General features: G+C 42.9%; 1 protein-coding gene across 1 annotated transcript in view; it reads left to right on the plus strand.

The window, feature by feature from the left end:
- LOC311100694 (calpain-15-like) overlaps positions 1-16,290 on the plus strand; it is a gene marked incomplete at its 5' end in the record, with an annotated part of 70,415 nt that extends 54,125 nt beyond the window's left edge. Inside the window, 8 exons of the mRNA XM_084141650.1 lie at positions 3,835-4,058; positions 4,333-4,458; positions 4,690-4,842; positions 9,340-9,501; positions 9,618-9,850; positions 10,323-10,486; positions 10,861-11,039; positions 15,671-16,290. Coding sequence (XP_083997776.1) covers positions 3,835-4,058; positions 4,333-4,458; positions 4,690-4,842; positions 9,340-9,501; positions 9,618-9,850; positions 10,323-10,486; positions 10,861-11,039; positions 15,671-15,848 — 1,419 coding nt within the window. The 3' untranslated portion in view covers positions 15,849-16,290. The remainder of the gene's footprint in view (positions 1-3,834; positions 4,059-4,332; positions 4,459-4,689; positions 4,843-9,339; positions 9,502-9,617; positions 9,851-10,322; positions 10,487-10,860; positions 11,040-15,670) is intronic.
- Positions 16,291-17,099: the final 809 nt, after the last annotated feature.

The following is a 17,099-nucleotide window of genomic DNA, read 5'->3' on the forward strand; positions in this document are numbered from 1 at the left end:
TGAGGTTCCAAAAACCTTCGCAGGTAGCATATTTGGTTCCTTGGAAGTTAAACAAATTGAATCAAATCACATTTTATTGGTCGCATACACATATTTAGCAGATTTTGGGTATAGCGAAATGCTTGTGTTCCGAACTCCAACAGTGCAGTAATATCTAACAATTCACAAGAATACACACAAATCTAAAAGTAAAAGAATGGAATTAAGAAATATATAAATATTAGGACGAGCAATGTCGGAGTCCGGAGTATATACAGTGCCTTTGGAAAATATTCAGACCCCTTAACTTTTTCCACATTTTGTTACGTTACATCCTTATTCTAAAATGGATTACATACAAAAAAAAATCCTCAGCTATCTACACACAATACCCCATAATGACAAAGTGAAAACAGGTGTATGGACACTTTTGCAAATTTATAAAAAATTTAAAACAGAAATACCTTATTTACATAAGTATTCAGACCCTTTGCTATGAGACACGAAATTGAGCACAGGTGCATCCTGTTTCAATTGATCATCCTTGAGATATTTCTACAACTTGATTGGAATCCACCTGTGGTAAATTCAATTGATTGGACATGATTTGGAAAGGTACACATCTGTCTATATAAGGTCCAACAGTTGACAGTACATGTCAGAGCAAAAACCAAGCCATGAGGTCGAAGGAATTGCAAATTAATTACTTAAAAATCATACAATGTGATTTTCTGGATTCTGTCTCTAACAGTTGAAGTGTACCTATGATAAAAATTACAGACCTCTACATGCTTTGTAAGTAGGAAAACCTGCAAAATCGGCAGTGTATCAAATACTTGTTCTCCCCACTGTAAATAACATTATATTGGTAGCAAGAATTGTATATAATAATTTAAATTGAAAGATTCAAATTTTTGAATCCGGTGTCGTTTTGCGTGTCAGTTCATAAACACTATGCCATGGGATCGGTACGTCAAAGATCTCTTCCCAACTATTTTGCAATCTATATGGGACGGCTGTCAATCCTTTGGTCCTTAAGTGAAACTGATATACTTTTTTATTTATCACAGTTTTCCTTAACCAATTATGTTCTTTAATGCAAGGCCGACAGACAAGTTCCTTACTTTCTCCCCCTTCCACTTTCCTCTTCCACTTTTACGGTAAGGCTGCAATTATTTGGTTGTAATTTTGGGTAGAGCAGACATTTCCATATGTTTTTGTTAGCTGCATGTGCGACATAACTCCACCAGTCCTACCGATGATATCATTTACGAAGATTATACCTTTTTTAAACATTCTGTCAAAAAATAAAGTTTTTTTTGTCAATTTGTATATTTGAATTTAACCACAATATTTGTTGCATTATTTGTTCTGCCGTTTCTGGAGGATTAAATTGAAATTGCAACCAACTTTCTATGGCTTGTTTTAGAAATAGTGATATTTTCAAATAACTGCAAATGAGTTGTTGTAATCTGAATAAAGGGAAAAAGGCCTTTCTTGAACATTGGGTGAGACAATCTTACTAATTTGCTTGAGAACCAGTTCGGGTTTAAGTATAACTTTTGTATGACTGAAGCTTTTAGTGATAGGTCTAATGCTTTAATATTTAATAATTTCTGTCCTCCAAATTCATATTCATTATATAAATATGCCCTTTTAATTTTGTCTGGCTTGCCGTTCCAAATAAAATTGAATATTTTTTTCTCATATAATAAAAAAATAACTGTTCGCTAGGCGTAGGCAAGACCATAAGCAAATAGGTAAACTGGGATAATACTGAAGAGTTAATCAGGGGGGGTTTTCCACAAATTGACAGGTATTTTCCTTTCCATGGTAGTAAGATCTTATCTATTTTTGCTAACTTTCTATTAACATTTATTGAAGTGAGATCATTTATTTCCTTTGGGATATGTATTCCGAGTATCCACATCACCATCAGACCATTTTATTGGTAAACTACATGGTAATGTAAAAATTGTATTTTTTAGTGATCCAATACGTAATATAGTACATTTGTCATAATTTGGTTGTAATCCAGAGAGGTTAGAAAATGTATCTAGATCCTCTATGAGGCTGTGGAGGGATTCTAGTTGTGGATTTAAAAGAAAACATGAATCATCAGCGTACAATGACACCTTTGTTTTTAAGCCCTGTATTTCTAATCCTCTGATATTATTATTGGATCTGATTTTAATAGCTAACATCTCGATGGCCACAATAAATAGATATGCCGATAGTGGACAACCTTGTTTCACTCCTCTTGACAGTTTAAAACTTTCTGAGAAATAGCCATTATTTACTATTTTACACCTAGGGTTACTATACATGATTTTGACCCATTTTATAAGAGATTCTCCAAAATTGAAATGCTCCAGGCATTTATATATAAACCCCAGTCGAATTTTATCAAATGCCTTTTCGAAGTCTGCTATGAATAGCAGGCCTGGTTTCCCATATTTTCCATAGTGTTCTATTGTTTCCAATACTTGCCTTATATTATCTTCAAAGTATCTTCCATGTAAAAAACCTGTCTGATTAGAATGAATAATATCCGACAATACCTTTTTAATTCTATGCGCTATACATTTTGCTAGGATTTTTGCATCACAACACTGAAGTGTAAGGGGCCTCCAATTTTGAAAATGGACTGGATCTTTATATTTTCCACTTGTATCCTGTTTCAGTAATAATGAGATCAGACCTTCTTCTTGAGTGTCAGATAATCTACCATTTACATAGGAGTGGTTAAAACATGCTAATAACGGTCCTCTTAGTATATCAAAAAAGGTTTGGTATACCTCGATTGGTATGCCATCCAACCCTGGAGTTTTCCCGGACTTAAAGTCTTTAATTGCATCCAGAAGTTCCTCCTCTGTAATTTCACCTTCACATGAGTCTTTCTGTGTGGCTGTTAATTTGACATTATCAATAGAAAAAAAATCTCTACAATTAGCTTCAGTTAGAGGAGATGGAGGCGACTGAAACGAAAACATATGCTTAAAGTACTTTGTTTCTTCCTTCAAAATATAATTTGGTGAATTATGGGTGACTCTGTCAATTGTAACCAGTTTCATTAAGTTCTTTTTGATAGCATTCCTATGTTGAAGATTAAAAAAGAATTTGGTAGAAGAACATGCTATTCTTTTCTTCTGAAATAAACTACATTTTCTTCATATCATGCTTCTTTAGACCTGTCTAGAATAAATAATGGCTTTATTGTGACGGTGTAGGCTATATTACATGGATTTATTAGGCTTTTTAAAATGGCTTGTAGGCTATGTGTGGAAGCCTGGAGATACTAAACGGTCAATTACCGTGAGACCGACAGTTATTTGCTTGACAATCACCGGCTGACGAAATTTCGTGACCTCCACAGCCCTAGTGGAGACAGAGGTTCTCAGAAATGTCATAGAGGAAATAACAAAGAGAGGGGAAACCTCTTCAATGAGTATCTTAAATAATCCCACAGTATCCCTCCCCTCCCCTCTTCTCTTTCTTTCTTTCTTTCTTTCTTTCTTTCTTTCTTTCTTTCTTTCTTTCTTTCTTTCTTTCTTTCTTTCTTTCTTTCTTTCTTTCTTTCTTTCTTTCTTTCTTTCTTTCTTTCTTTCTTTCTTTCTTTCTTTCTTTCTTTCTTTCTTTCTTTCTTTCTTTCTTTCTTTCTTTCTTTCTTTCTTTCTTTCTTTCTTTCTTTCTTTCTTTCTTTCTTTCTTTCTTTCTTTCTTTCTTTCTTTCTTTCTTTCTTTCTTTCTTTCTTTCTTTCTTTCTTTCTTTCTTTCTTTCTTTCTTTCTTTCTTTCTTTCTTTCTTTCTTTCTTTCTTTCTTTCTTTCTTTCTTTCTTTCTTTCTTTCTTTCCAGGCCCAGCGTAAGCAACTCTGGGTGGCCCTGATAGAGAAGGCCCTTGCCAAGCTCCACGGCTCCTACTTTGCCCTGCAGGCGGGGCGCGCCATCGAGGGCCTGGCCACGCTGACAGGGGCGCCGTGTGACTCCCTCATGCTGCAGGTCAGCTCCACCAACCCCCGCGAGGAGAGCATCGACACGGACCTCATCTGGGCCAAGATGCTCAGCTCCAAGGAGGCCGGGTGCGTGGAACAGAGGAGGTTTTTCTTTGGAGAAAGTCAATTATTCTCTGAAGATGTAACATGATATGCACAAATGGGACAAGGGAAGAAGTAATTACTCGGAACTCATCATGGGCAACTTTGATGTGGGGGCCACAAAAAAACAACTCATCGTGAGGGGCCGCAGTGGCTCGTGGGTCTGCGTACCCACATCCATACTGCCGCTCATTAGAGAAGAATTCGCGGTTTTAAAGCAATTTCCTGCAATTCTACACATTTTGCCATTTTGCCATAGGTTTCTGATGGGGGCATCATGCGGAGGAGGGAACATGAAGGTGGATGATGGGGTGTATGAGTCGTTGGGCCTCCGCCCTCGCCATGCTTACTCTATCCTGGATGTACGGGACGTACAGGGCTACAGGTGAGAGCTGATTGGGTTATTAGTCGGAGGGAGTGTGGCTAATAAGTTTTTGGTGAAAAGGGCCATGTATCTTTCTTTTTCGGAAATCCCGTCATTGTATCCTTTCCGTTTTTACCACGGGTAGTTGTAAGAACCTTATCAAACCCTGATGAGAGTCCTTCCGTTTTTCAGTCCCAATTGCATTCCTTTTAATTGCTTCTGCTAACGACATGCTCTCTCTCTCCCTTTCAGACTTCTGCGGTTGAGGAACCCATGGGGTCGCTTCTCGTGGAACGGCAGCTGGTCAGACGAGTGGCCTGATTGGCCGCAGCTCCTCCGCCATGAGCTCATGGCCCACGGCAGCAGCGAGGGCGTCTTCTGGATGGAGTATGGAGACTTCATCAAGTAGGTCCCGTCTTAATGTGCCAATCACCCAATGACCTAGGACTAGGTCAGGGATGGGTGACTACGATGTTGGAGACCCACTGGGTGTGCTCTCACTAAAACCAATAAGTCCCATTAACAAGAGTCAATTAGATGGTATTCCAGGTAATGGACTAATTGGTAGTTAATAGGTTGACTCATTAGTGTGTAAGACTTAAACTGAGAGACACTGACCCACTCCTGTCCTGTCTGCCTTGTAAATACCAAGTGTTTTTGTTTTATTTGGTTGGTTGGCTGATTTTGTTTTTTGGTGTGGTTGCTAGGTTGTTGAGTAGCATGAGTTAGACTTAAGTGCCTGGTAGTCCAATAAGTGAATGGTACTCCATGAATCAGACTCGGAGAGTGCATTGCAACAAGGATGCACCTCCCTTCCTGACTGTCAGCTTGTCTTCCTTTCTGTCAATTCAGTGAACGTTGCAATGTAGGGTACAAGGCCCAATGCTCTGTGCAGTCTGTCTCTGTCTGTCTGTCTGCCTGTCTTTGTTCAATTCATCCTCTCCGTCAATTAAATGAGCAATGGAATCTAGAGTCTGTCTGTCTGTCAATATACTGTATCTGAAAGAAGAGAGAGGAAACCCAGTAACTCTGCTCAGCATACAGCAAGGTAAAGGGTACTTGACAAACAAATACCTGGTAGACAAGCAAGGTGATGTCCTCGCGGCTTTTAACTCAATGAGTCCCACCGCGACACCGGCGCAATTTGTACTTCTAACCCCTTTTAAACACATTGTACCACTGGATTCGTATTTTTCTTCTGCATCCGTTGGTACCAACCATTAGTCTGTGTGATTAACGGGTGCTGAGGTAGAGCGGTGTTTGTGAGACAAGGGCGGATCCCAAAGGGGCCCGGGCTGGGTCTTTTTACAAAAACGTCTATAGAGTCAGAATAATTTGAGCTACAAACTATTAAAAGCTATCTATGAAAAGCTGAGACTCTCACGAACACGCACATGTAACGTGACGCTCACAAGCAACACAAGTAATTTGAAGGTAAGGGGTTCTTCTACATAGAAGATCATTTGAAATCCAAGGACATAAAATCCAATCAAATTTTATTGGTCACATACACATATTTTTTGCAGATCATTGTGTTCCTAGCTCCATAGACTCTATAATACTGTAATAAGCTCACATAGTTGCTGTCACAAACTCCAAACTCCACACAGTTCCCACTGAGCAAACAATTAGTCCATCAATTGTTTGGGCCTTCCTCTGACACCGCCTAGTATATAGGTCCTGGATGGCAGGAAGTTTGGCTCCAGTGATGTACTGGGCTGTACGCACTACCCTCTGTAGTGCCTTACGGTCAGATGTCGAGCAGTTGCCATACCAGGCGGTGATGGAACCAGTCAGGATGCTCTCGATGGTGCAGCTGTATAACTTTTTGAGGATCTGGGGACCCATGCCAAATCTTTCCAGGTCTCTGACCTCCTCCTTATAGGCTGTCTCATCGTTGTCGGTGATCAGGCCTAACACTGTTGTGTTATCAACAAACATAATGATTGTGTTGGAGTCGTGCTTGACCACGCAGTCGTGACTAAACAGGGAGTACAGGAGGGGACTAAGCACGCACCCCTGAGGGGCTCCTGTGTTAAGGATCAGCGTGGCAGATGTGTTGTTGCCTACCCTTACCACCTGTGGGCGGCCTGTCAGGAAGTCCAGGATCCAGTTGCAGAGGGAGGTGTTTAGTCCCAGGGTCCTTAGCTTAGTGATGAGCTTTGTGGGCACTATGGTGTTGAAAGCTGAGCTGTAGTCAATGAACAGCATTCTCATATAGGTGTTCCTTTTGTCCAGATGGGAAATGGCAGTGTGGAGTGCGATTGAGATTGCGTCATCTGTGGATCTGTTGGGGCGGTATGCGAATTGGAGTGGGTCTAGGGTTTCCGGGATGATGGTGTTGATGTGAGCCATGACCAGCCTTTCAAAGCACTTCATGGCTACCGACGTGAGGGCTACTGTCACGATCGTTAACGGAAGATACGGACCAAGGCGCAGCGTGATAAATGTATATTTTATTAAGTACTAAACTCACGACAAAACAACAAGCAAACGAAACGTGAAGTCCTAGGTTACACAAAACAAACCTTAACGGAACAAGATCCCACCCCGACTAGTGCCAAACAGGCTGCCTAAGTATGGTCCCCAATCAGAGACAACGAGATACAGCTGCCTCTGATTGGGAACCACCCTGGCCAACATAGATCTAAACGATCTAGAACATCAACATAGAAAATGTAACACCAAAACTACACACCCTGGCTCAACATTTCAGAGTCCCCAGAGCCAGGGCGTGACAGCTACGGGGCGGTAGTCATTTAGGCAGGTTACCTTCGCTTTCTTGGGCACAGGGACTATGGTGGTCTGCTTGAAACAAAATCCCTCCTGAGATGTGTGCAAACCTGGTGGCCAACTACAAGAAACGTCTGACCTCTGTAATTGCCAACAAGGGTTTTGCCACCAAGTACTAAATCATGTTTTGCAGAGGGGTCAAATACTTATTTCCCTCATTAAAATGCAAATCAATTCATAACATTTTTGACATGCGTTTTTCTGGATTTTTTTGTTGTTATTCTGTCTCTCACTGTTCAAATAAACCTACCATTAAAATTATAGACTGATCATTTCTTTGTCAGTTGGCAAACGTACAAGATCAGCAGGGGATCAAATACTTTTTTCCCTCACTGTAGGTATTACAGACTCGGTCAGGGCGAGGTTGAAAATGTCAGTGAAGACACTTGCCAGTTGGTCCGCGCATGCTCTGAGTACACGTCCTGGTAATCCGTCTGGCCCTGCAGCCTTGTGAATGTTGACCTGTTTAAAGGTCTTGCTCACATCGGCTACGGAGAGCGTGATCACACAGTCGTCTGGAACAGCTGGTGCTCTCATGCATGCTAAAGTGTTCCTTGCCTCGAAGCGAGCATAAAAGGCATTTAGCCCGTCTGGCTGGGTTTCCCTTTGTAGTCCGTAATAGTTTGCAATCCCTGCCACATCTGACGAGCGTCAGAGCCGGTGTAGTAGGATTCAGTCTTAGTCTTGTATTGACGCTTTTGCCTGTTTGATGGTTCATCTGAGGGCATAGCAGGATTTCTTATAAATGTCCGGATTAGTGTCCCGCTCCTTGAAAGCGGCAGCTCTAGCCTTTAGCTCAGTGTGGATGTTGCCTGTAATCCATGGCTTCTGGTTGGGATATGTACGTACGGTTGCTGTGGCGACGACATCGTCGATGCACTAATTGATGTAGCCGATGACTGAGGTGGTATACTCCTCAATGCCATTGGATGAATCCCGGAACATATTCCAGTCTGTGCTAGCAAAACAGTCCTGTAGCATCCGCGTCATCTGACCACTTCCGTATTGAGCGAGTCACTGGTACTTCCTGCTTCAGTTTTTGCTTGTAAGCAGGAATCAGGAGGATAAAATTATGGTCAGATTTGCCAAATGGAGGGCGAGGGAGAGCTTTGTATGCGTCTCTGTGTGTGGAGTAAAGGTGGTCTAGAGTTTTTTGCCCTCTGGTTGCACATGTGACATGCTGGTAGAAATGAGGTAAAACGGTTTTAAGTTTGCCTGCATTAAAGTCCCTGGCCACGAGGAGCGCCGCTTCTGGATGAACATTTTCTTCTTTGCTTATGGCCTTATAGAGCTCGTTGAGTGTGGTCTTAATGCCAGCATCGGTTTGTGGTGGTAAATAGACGGCTACGAAAAAATATATAGATGAAAACTCTCTTGGTAGATAGTGTGGTCTACAGCTTATCATGAGGTACTCTACCTCAGGCGAGCAATACCTCGGGACTTCCTTAATATTAGACATCGCGCACCAGCTGTTATTGACAAATAGGCACACACCACCACCCCTCGTCTTACCGGACGTAGCTGCTCTGTCCTGCCGATGCACGAAAAACCCAGCCAACTGTATGTTATCCATGTCGTCGTTCAGCCACGACTCGGTGAAACAGATATTACCGTTTTTAATGTCCCGTTGGTAGGATAGTCTCGAATGGAGCTCATCCAGTTTATTCTCCAGTGATTGCACGTTGGCCAATAGAACGGATGGTAGAGGCGGGTTACCCACTCGCCGACAAATTCTCACAAGGCACCCCGATCTGCGCCCCCTGTATCTCCGTCTTTTCTTCATGCGAATGGCGGGGATTTGGGCCTGGTCCGGGAGAAACAGTATATCCTTCGCGTCAGACTCATTAAAGAAAAAATCTTTGTCGCTGTTCTGATATCCAGAAGCTCTTTTCAGTCATAAGAGACGGTAGCAGCAACATTATGTACAAAATAAGTTAATAACAACGCAAAGAAACACACAAAATAGCACAATTGGTTAGGAGCCCGTAAAACAGCAGCCATCTCCTCCGGCACCATTAACAAGAGCGCAATTAGCTTTGAGTGACGAGTGTGTGTGTGCATAAGGTTTCTAGTCCTGTCTAACAGTGTATTTGTTGTGTCTCTCCACAGGTACTTTGATTCGGTGGACATATGTAAGATCCACTCAGATTGGCAGGAGGTGCGTTTACAGGGCTGTTTCCCCAGCAGAGCCTGTGGTCCTGTTACGGTCACTGCCCTGACCGTGCTGGAGAGGACCGCGCTGGAGTTTGCCCTCTTCCAGGAGGGCAGCAGGTACTCTCTCTCTCTCTCTCTCTCTCTCTCTCTCTTTCTCTCTCTCGACAGGCACCTGTTGGAATGAACAATACATCTTATAAACTTCTGAATCTCTATTCTTCTCCTTCCTCTAGGCGGTCGGACACAGCAGACAGCCACCTTTTGGACCTGTGTATCATGGTGTTCAGAGCATCGTTTGGCAGTGGCAACAAGTTGACCCTGGGCCGGCTGCTGGCCCACAGCAAGCGGGCCGTTAAGAAGTTTGTGGGCTGCGACGTGATGCTGGAGCCGGGCGAGTACGCTATGGTGTGCTGCGCCTTTAACCACTGGCAGATGAATGTCAGCGGAGTAGGGCCGCCCACACCAGGTACACACACACACACGTACACAAACACGCATTCACAAACACACATACATACAGTATATCCCTCTACAGATTAGCATGAATGGATGGTAGAGGAGTACTGGCCACACTAGGTTCACACAAGCTAACGCGCACACACACACACACATACACGTTTGTGTTCATGTATACTTTTCCATTCTCACATACACATTCTCACACACATATTCAAAGACAACTGACACGTTCATAGTGTGAATGTGTCAGTTGTGTTTGAATATGTGTGTGAGAATGTTGATGAATTTCATACGAGCCGGTAAAGCATTCAATAAGGAGAATATGCCTATGGACTGAGTCATCTATTAAAGACTCCCAAGGACCGTGTATTGTCAAAAACGAGCTATGTTGTCCATTCCATAAGTGCTAGTGCTTACACCTGTAGTTAACCTGCTAGCTTGTGGATTGAAAGATTGAATCTTCTCTTGTCTTCTTTTAGTGTCGAGCCCCACCAGTGCACGGCGTCCCAGCCAAGACTTCCCAGGGTACATCCTGGCCATCTACAGCTCCCGTCAGGTGATGGTGGAGCAGGTGGAGGCTACCGCTACCACGCTGGCCGACGCCATCATCCTACTGACCGAGAACAAGGGAGAGAGACACGAGGTGAGAAGGGAGTAGCATACACCACACACACAGACACTGTAACAGACACACACTCGCACAGAGACGGCAAAGAGAGCATTTCACTACTGGAGACGAAACACATCCAGTTATAGAAATCAGAAACTGCCGTTATCTAAACATAGTAGGCGGGTTGAATAGAGAGAGACTGTGTCACAGGCATATGTGTAACTCAAATGGCATCTTATGTATGTACTATTTACAATGTATATGTGTCTGTCTGTATCTCTGTTTCTGTCTGTCTGCGTTTCTTTGTGCGCGTCTGCCTCTGTGTGTGTTTGTGTGTGTGTGTGTGTTCCTGTGTGTGTGTGTTCCTGTGTGCGTGCCTGTCTCTCTGTCTCTGTATGTCTCTGTAGGGACGCGAGGGCATGACATGCTATTACCTGACCCACGGCTGGGCGGGACTGATCGTGGTGGTGGAGAACCGCCACCCCAAGTACTACCTCCACGTGTCATGTGACTGTACGGACAGCTTCAACGTAGTGTCCACCCGCGGCAGCCTCAAGACCATCGACAGTGTACCGCCTCTATACAGGTACTGCTGTGCACCACACAGTACATTGTTTATATAGGCCTATTTAGAACGTAAACTTACACAGGTGCTAGCAGGCAGAGGTGGGACCAAGTCACTACTATTCGAGTCACAAGCAAGTCTCAAGTCACAAGGTCCAAGTCTCAAGTCGAGTCCCAAGTACAACCGGTCGAGTCTCGAGTCAAGTCCAAGTCGTGCATTCTAAGAGCGAGTCGAGTCACAAGTTTTTTTCCAAATCAAGTGAAAATAAATCTATAGGCTACAGGCAATGACTTGTTCAACTAACAATCTTTGTCTATTTATTGAGGCTACCAGACGGCGCACATGCATGTGCGAACACGCGCTCACAATCGCTGCACAAATGTACCCTATCTTTACAGCCATAAACGGTAAAGCATTTTCAAAACACAAGATGCAGAAAAATCAACTGTTTTACACCTGCATTTTGAGCAGAAAGTCATTCATGTTAGCAGTCAATATCAACTAGGAATATCATGTCTCATTGTCAGTCCAGAGCAAGCAGGATCATGCAGCCTACATGTGGGCCTATGCAGCTGAGGTTGCAGGATCGGATGGAAAGCAGGATCTGTCTTTAGCCTTTTTCTTCCTCAGAAATATCCTAATTAATTCGCCAGAATATGTTACATTTTCATCCCATAAGTATTGAAGGTTGTGCGATGTTACAGCTAGCTATCTTTAGACATATAGCCAGTACCACCACTGAGGTATATAATTATAACTCATCCAAACTAGGCCTATCTGAAATATGGAAATGATCAATGAAATCAGAAGCAGCCCCAAAACATGCATGCACCATTTTTCACGCTAAATTTGGCAATTTTAAAAACTGAACTTGACGTGAGAATGAGTTTATCCTCCCGCAAACTTTAGACTATGGGTACGCACAGTTTCTAGTGGTTGAAGTATTTCATTGCAAGAAGGCAAAAAACGTATCCTTGTATAAATGGGGAATATATGATGACACTCTTATTCATTACAAAAAACAGGTAGGCCTAGCTAAATAACAAGATGCAATCATTTGTCATTATTGAGAAAAGCAAATCGATTTTTCTTAGCATTCTAAAATAATTCAAAATAGGCATATATTTCCTATTATTTATTTCATTTCCATGATCATTACAGAATAAATTCCTCACCCTTTCTGACTGTGATGGTTTCATTGGCTACTCACGAAATAGCCTGTAGGCCTACAAGTTTGGATAGACTACCATTGGTCCCATCTCTCATTTAATTGGACCCACTTTACAGTAGTAAATAGATAAGCTATTTCAAGTAGTCTATTTTGCTCTATGTGATTAGGGTAGAACAGATGGTTCACCTTTTCCATTGACGTTTGTAAGCTACATCTGAGTACTGTAATGTGACATTTCTAGCGTAGGCAATATTTCATTTATGAACATAATACATAAATCATAACCATTGCAGAATAGATTCCTCACCTTTTCTGGCCATGATGAGTTGATATTCCCATAGCCATGCACCAAATTACCATGCGCATCTCTCATTTAATTGGGACTATTAGTTTGGCTATTATCATTTCAAATGTTTTCTCTATGCATCCGACAGGGTCCGCATTTTATAAATACAGTAGAATTTAACAGGTGAACAGACAGTTTATATTGTTCATTGAAGTGTGTAGGCTACCACTGTAAGTAGGCCTACTGTAGTTTTCATTTTGTCCGAGCATATTTAGGTTCGGGAAAAAGTGAATGCAAAACATTATTACATTCAAACAATCTGTTTACAGGTCCACAACAATTTGCAATTGTTTTTGTCTTTCAGAAATGGTCACTGCAAAAGGACACATTCTGCCAACACATCCAAAGACATTTGATCAAGTTTTCCATTGCTATTTCCTTTAGATACTGTCTAATTCCAATACTTTCAAACTATACAGCAAATAAGGGTGTTACTGTCACCATAAAAGGTGAATGATGGGCATTTTCAGGCGGAGTTCTAATGCTCGTTCACGCGTGCACAGTTTTAAGACAGGTCTGATTCATAACGGATACATGCGTATATATGGGGTTCGCCAAGTTTATAACTCGTATATTTTTGTGCGTGCACAGTGTTTTCAGAAATGGTGCACGCAGATATTTAGTGTTACATGTATGCAATGGTTATAAATGAGGCCCCAGGTAGATCTTCTTACCCGACAGAGATCATTGCGGCGCGGTCGGCATTGTTCACGCTGTGGTTGGGAGCGGGTGGTCAGATCAGACAATTTTGTGCTGAAAATATTTTTGTTGTCCTGCAGATTATTTGGAAATGGTAGTCTTTCTGGTTTCTATGCATTAGCCTACCTATTGTATTAAAAGCACATTTTTGTCACATTATTCACAAGTAGCCTACCTCTCCTCTCTTAGTTGGGCGTGCGAAATCAAATGTGCCTAGTATATGTGTGGTTTTAATGAAATAGAGTAGGCTGGCTATGCGTGGGTGGAGAAGCACGAGGCAGTTATCTTTCCAAAGAAATGTACATCCTAAATATGAGTAGGCTATAGTTTACTACATTGCCTAGAATGCCTACAGTGCATTCGGAAAGTATTCAAACCCCTTGACTTTTTCCACATTTTGTTTCGTTACAGCCTTATTCTAAAATTTATAACAAATATATCCTCATCAATCTACACACAATGCCCCATAATGACAAAAGCAAAAACAGTTTTTTTGAAATGTTAGCAAATTTATAAAAAATAAAAAACAGAAATACCTTATTTACAAAATGTTGTCTCATTCCTCTTAAATGGCTGTGCGAAGTTGCTGGATATTGGCGGGAACTGGAACACGCTGTTGTACACGTTGATCCAGAGCATCCCAAACATGCTCAGTGGGTGACATTTCTGGTGAGTATGCAGGCCATGGAAGAACTGGGACATTTTCAGTTTCCAGGAATTCTGTACAGATCCTTGCGACATGGGGCTGTGCATTATCATGCTGAAACATGAGGTGTTGGGTGCAGATGAATGGCATGAAAATGGGCCTCAGGATCTCGTCACGGTATCTCTGCATTATAATTGCCATCGATAAAATACAATTGTGTTCATTGTCCGTAGCTTATGCCTGTCCATACCATAACCTCACCGCCACCATGGGGCACTCTGTTGACATCAGCAAACCACTCGCCCACACGACGCCATTTGCCCGGTACAGTTGAAACCGGGATTTATCCGTGAAGAGCACACTTCTCCAGCGTGCCAGTGGCCATCGAAGGTGAGCATTTGCCCACTGAAGTCGGTTACGACGTCGAACTGCAGTCAGGTCAAGACCCTGGTGAGGACGACGAGCACACAGATGAGCTTCCCAGAGACAGTTTCTGACAGTTTGTGCAGAAATTCTTCGGTTGTACAAACCCACAGTTTCATCAGCTGTCCGGGTGGCTGGTCTCAGACGATCTCGCAGGTGAAGAAGCCAGATGTGAAGGTCCTGGGCTGGCGTGGTTACAATTGGCCTGCGGTTTGTGAGGCTGGTTGGACGTACTGCCAAATTCTCTAAAACAATGTTGGTGGTGGCTTATGGTAGCAAAAGCTCTGGTGGACATTCCTGCAGTCAGCATGCCAATTACATTGTGGCCTTTTATTGTCCCCAGCACAAGGTGCACCTGTGTAATGATCATGCTGTTTAATCTGCTTCTTGATATGCCCCACCTGTCAGGTGGATGGATTATCTTGGCAAAGGAGAAATGCTCACTAACAGGGATGTAAACAAATTTGTGTACAAAATGTGAGAGACATAAGCTTTATGTAAAATGACTGGGATCTTTTATTTCAGATCATGAATCATGGGAGAAACCCTTAACATGTTGCGTTTATATTTTTGTTCAGTGTATTAAAAAAATACAAAACCTTCACCCAACCTGTGTTGATTTACAGTTTGTTGGTCCAATCAGAGGACCGAGTGTGCGTTTCACTAGCCAATCCGTTTTTTTGCAAGTGCGATACTGTCTCTGGCTGCGTGGAGAGTAATCCACGGAGACTGTGCCACAAAATGAGTGACAAAACACTACAAAACCTGCCCAGATAATTTCAAGTCATCAGTCTCAATTCAAAGTTCAGTCCAAGTCTTGAGGCTCCAAGTTCAAGTCAAGTCTCAAGTCATGAAATTTGTGACTCAAGTCAGACTCGAGTCCAAGTAATGTCCCTCGAGTCCACACCTCTGCTAGCAGGTGCTACCAGGTGCATGGAGAAGAAAGTGTACTTGATAAAAAATATTTTTATGTAGGCCTATATACCACTGTTAAAGACAGAATGGCTTTATTACCGTGTTTTTCAACTTTTCTTGCATTGGTAAAGACAATGATACGCAAATGATCGTATTTTCTGACCATATTCTCTCACGATCGTGTTCTTTATTATTACGAACCATCAGGTCACGCATGGCATTATGACCATGTTTTCTGGCCGTGTTCTCCCATAGTTCTCATATTTTCCATGATTAGAATCCATACATCGTTATATACCACCTCACTATTCATGGAATGATTACAATGTTTTCTGGCCATGTTCTCTCCCAGTCATATTCTCCACTATTCATATACCACATCTTTCTGTTGAAGATGGTCATGCATGACCATGTTTCCTGACAGTGTTTTCTGACTTTGTCTCCCCCTGCAGGCAGGTGCTGGTGGTGCTATCCCAGCTGGAGGGCAACGCAGGCTTCTCCATCACACACCGGCTGGCCCACCGCAAGGCCGCTCAGGCCTCCCTAGGGGACTGGACCCCCACCAAGGCCACGCACAGCCCCCAGCTCAACCCCGACGTTGACGGCCTGCACCAGCCACGGCCCCTATGACCACTAATTCCTCCTCGATCCCTGAAGGATGAGGACTCAATTCTGCCAAACGCACCTGGATCCAGTTGGGAATTAGGAGAAGGGGGGTGGATGGATGTGCCATTTTGGATGTGATGGGGGATGAGGGACCCCTCCCAGGTTAAATCAGCATTTCTGGGTGACTAGAGGAGTCCTGAGTCTGAGATCCTCCAACCAACAAGGAAGATTTCTATATCTAGCCTTGTCAACTACAACGCTGTACTGTATGTCTGACTATGGACCAGGTATATTACACAGACGGACACCCTAATCAGAACAGAACAGCGCCTGTTCCTTCCCTAACCCCCGCAACAGATGTCAACGAATGCCCAGGAAGACTGTTGACCCCACATCCCAAAGGTTAAAGATCATTCAGAGGTCAGGGTGGAGTGCTGTAACTAATGAGCCACCTTGGGGCTGTTCCCCCACTGAGCCAATCCACTACGCCGACCTGACCACCTGACCCCACTGTTCTTGGTCTATGGACCCAACCCACCATACTCAAGGTAGAAGTTTCCTTGAGCTGATCTAGGATCAGCTTCCCCTCCTCAAAGCCTAACCTTTACCATTGGTGGAAGAACTGCAAAAACTGACCTTAGATCAGCGTCTAGGCCTAGGGGAAACTTTGTCCTACTCCCAATAGGCGCTGCTGTGTGAGGTTTGGTTTTGGGATGGAGGGGGAGGGGGAGGGTTAGGTGCTCTCTCCCCCAGGCTCTTGTCCTGCCTCCTGCACCCTGCACCTGTGGAGCTGTCAACTATCAACAGGATGGGGAGGGGGGTACAATTCTGATCCTCTACTCTATACCCTAGTACTATGTGAGCCAAACCCAACTACCAATTTTACCACAGTAATTAACATTTTTTAGAAGGGTATTGTTGATGTCGGTCTCTTTTATTTCTTTTATTTTTTTTACCAGCGTTCTTTGGTCTGTATTTTGTATGTGTGCTTGAATCGTTTAACAAGCAACCTAGGGTACCATCTCTCTGTTTCCTGTCTGTCTGTCTGACGGTCAACTGTCCAAGCCCTCCCCAGTTTTTCTGCTGTTGAAATGCTGTGCTATTATTTCTCAAACGCAAGGCAAATCCTATCCACTTCATATAAAAGCTGGACTCTGATTCTGTTTCAAAGAAAATGTCAAATCAATGTGTTTCATATACAGTTTTCCATATACAGTTGTACAGTACATATAGCATAGCTGGAATCTTAAAGTTGTTGGACATCGCTATTTTAAC

Source organism: Coregonus lavaretus (assembly GCF_964263955.1).
Source record: "Coregonus lavaretus genome assembly, chromosome: 25".
Lineage (NCBI taxonomy): Eukaryota > Metazoa > Chordata > Actinopteri > Salmoniformes > Salmonidae > Coregonus > Coregonus lavaretus.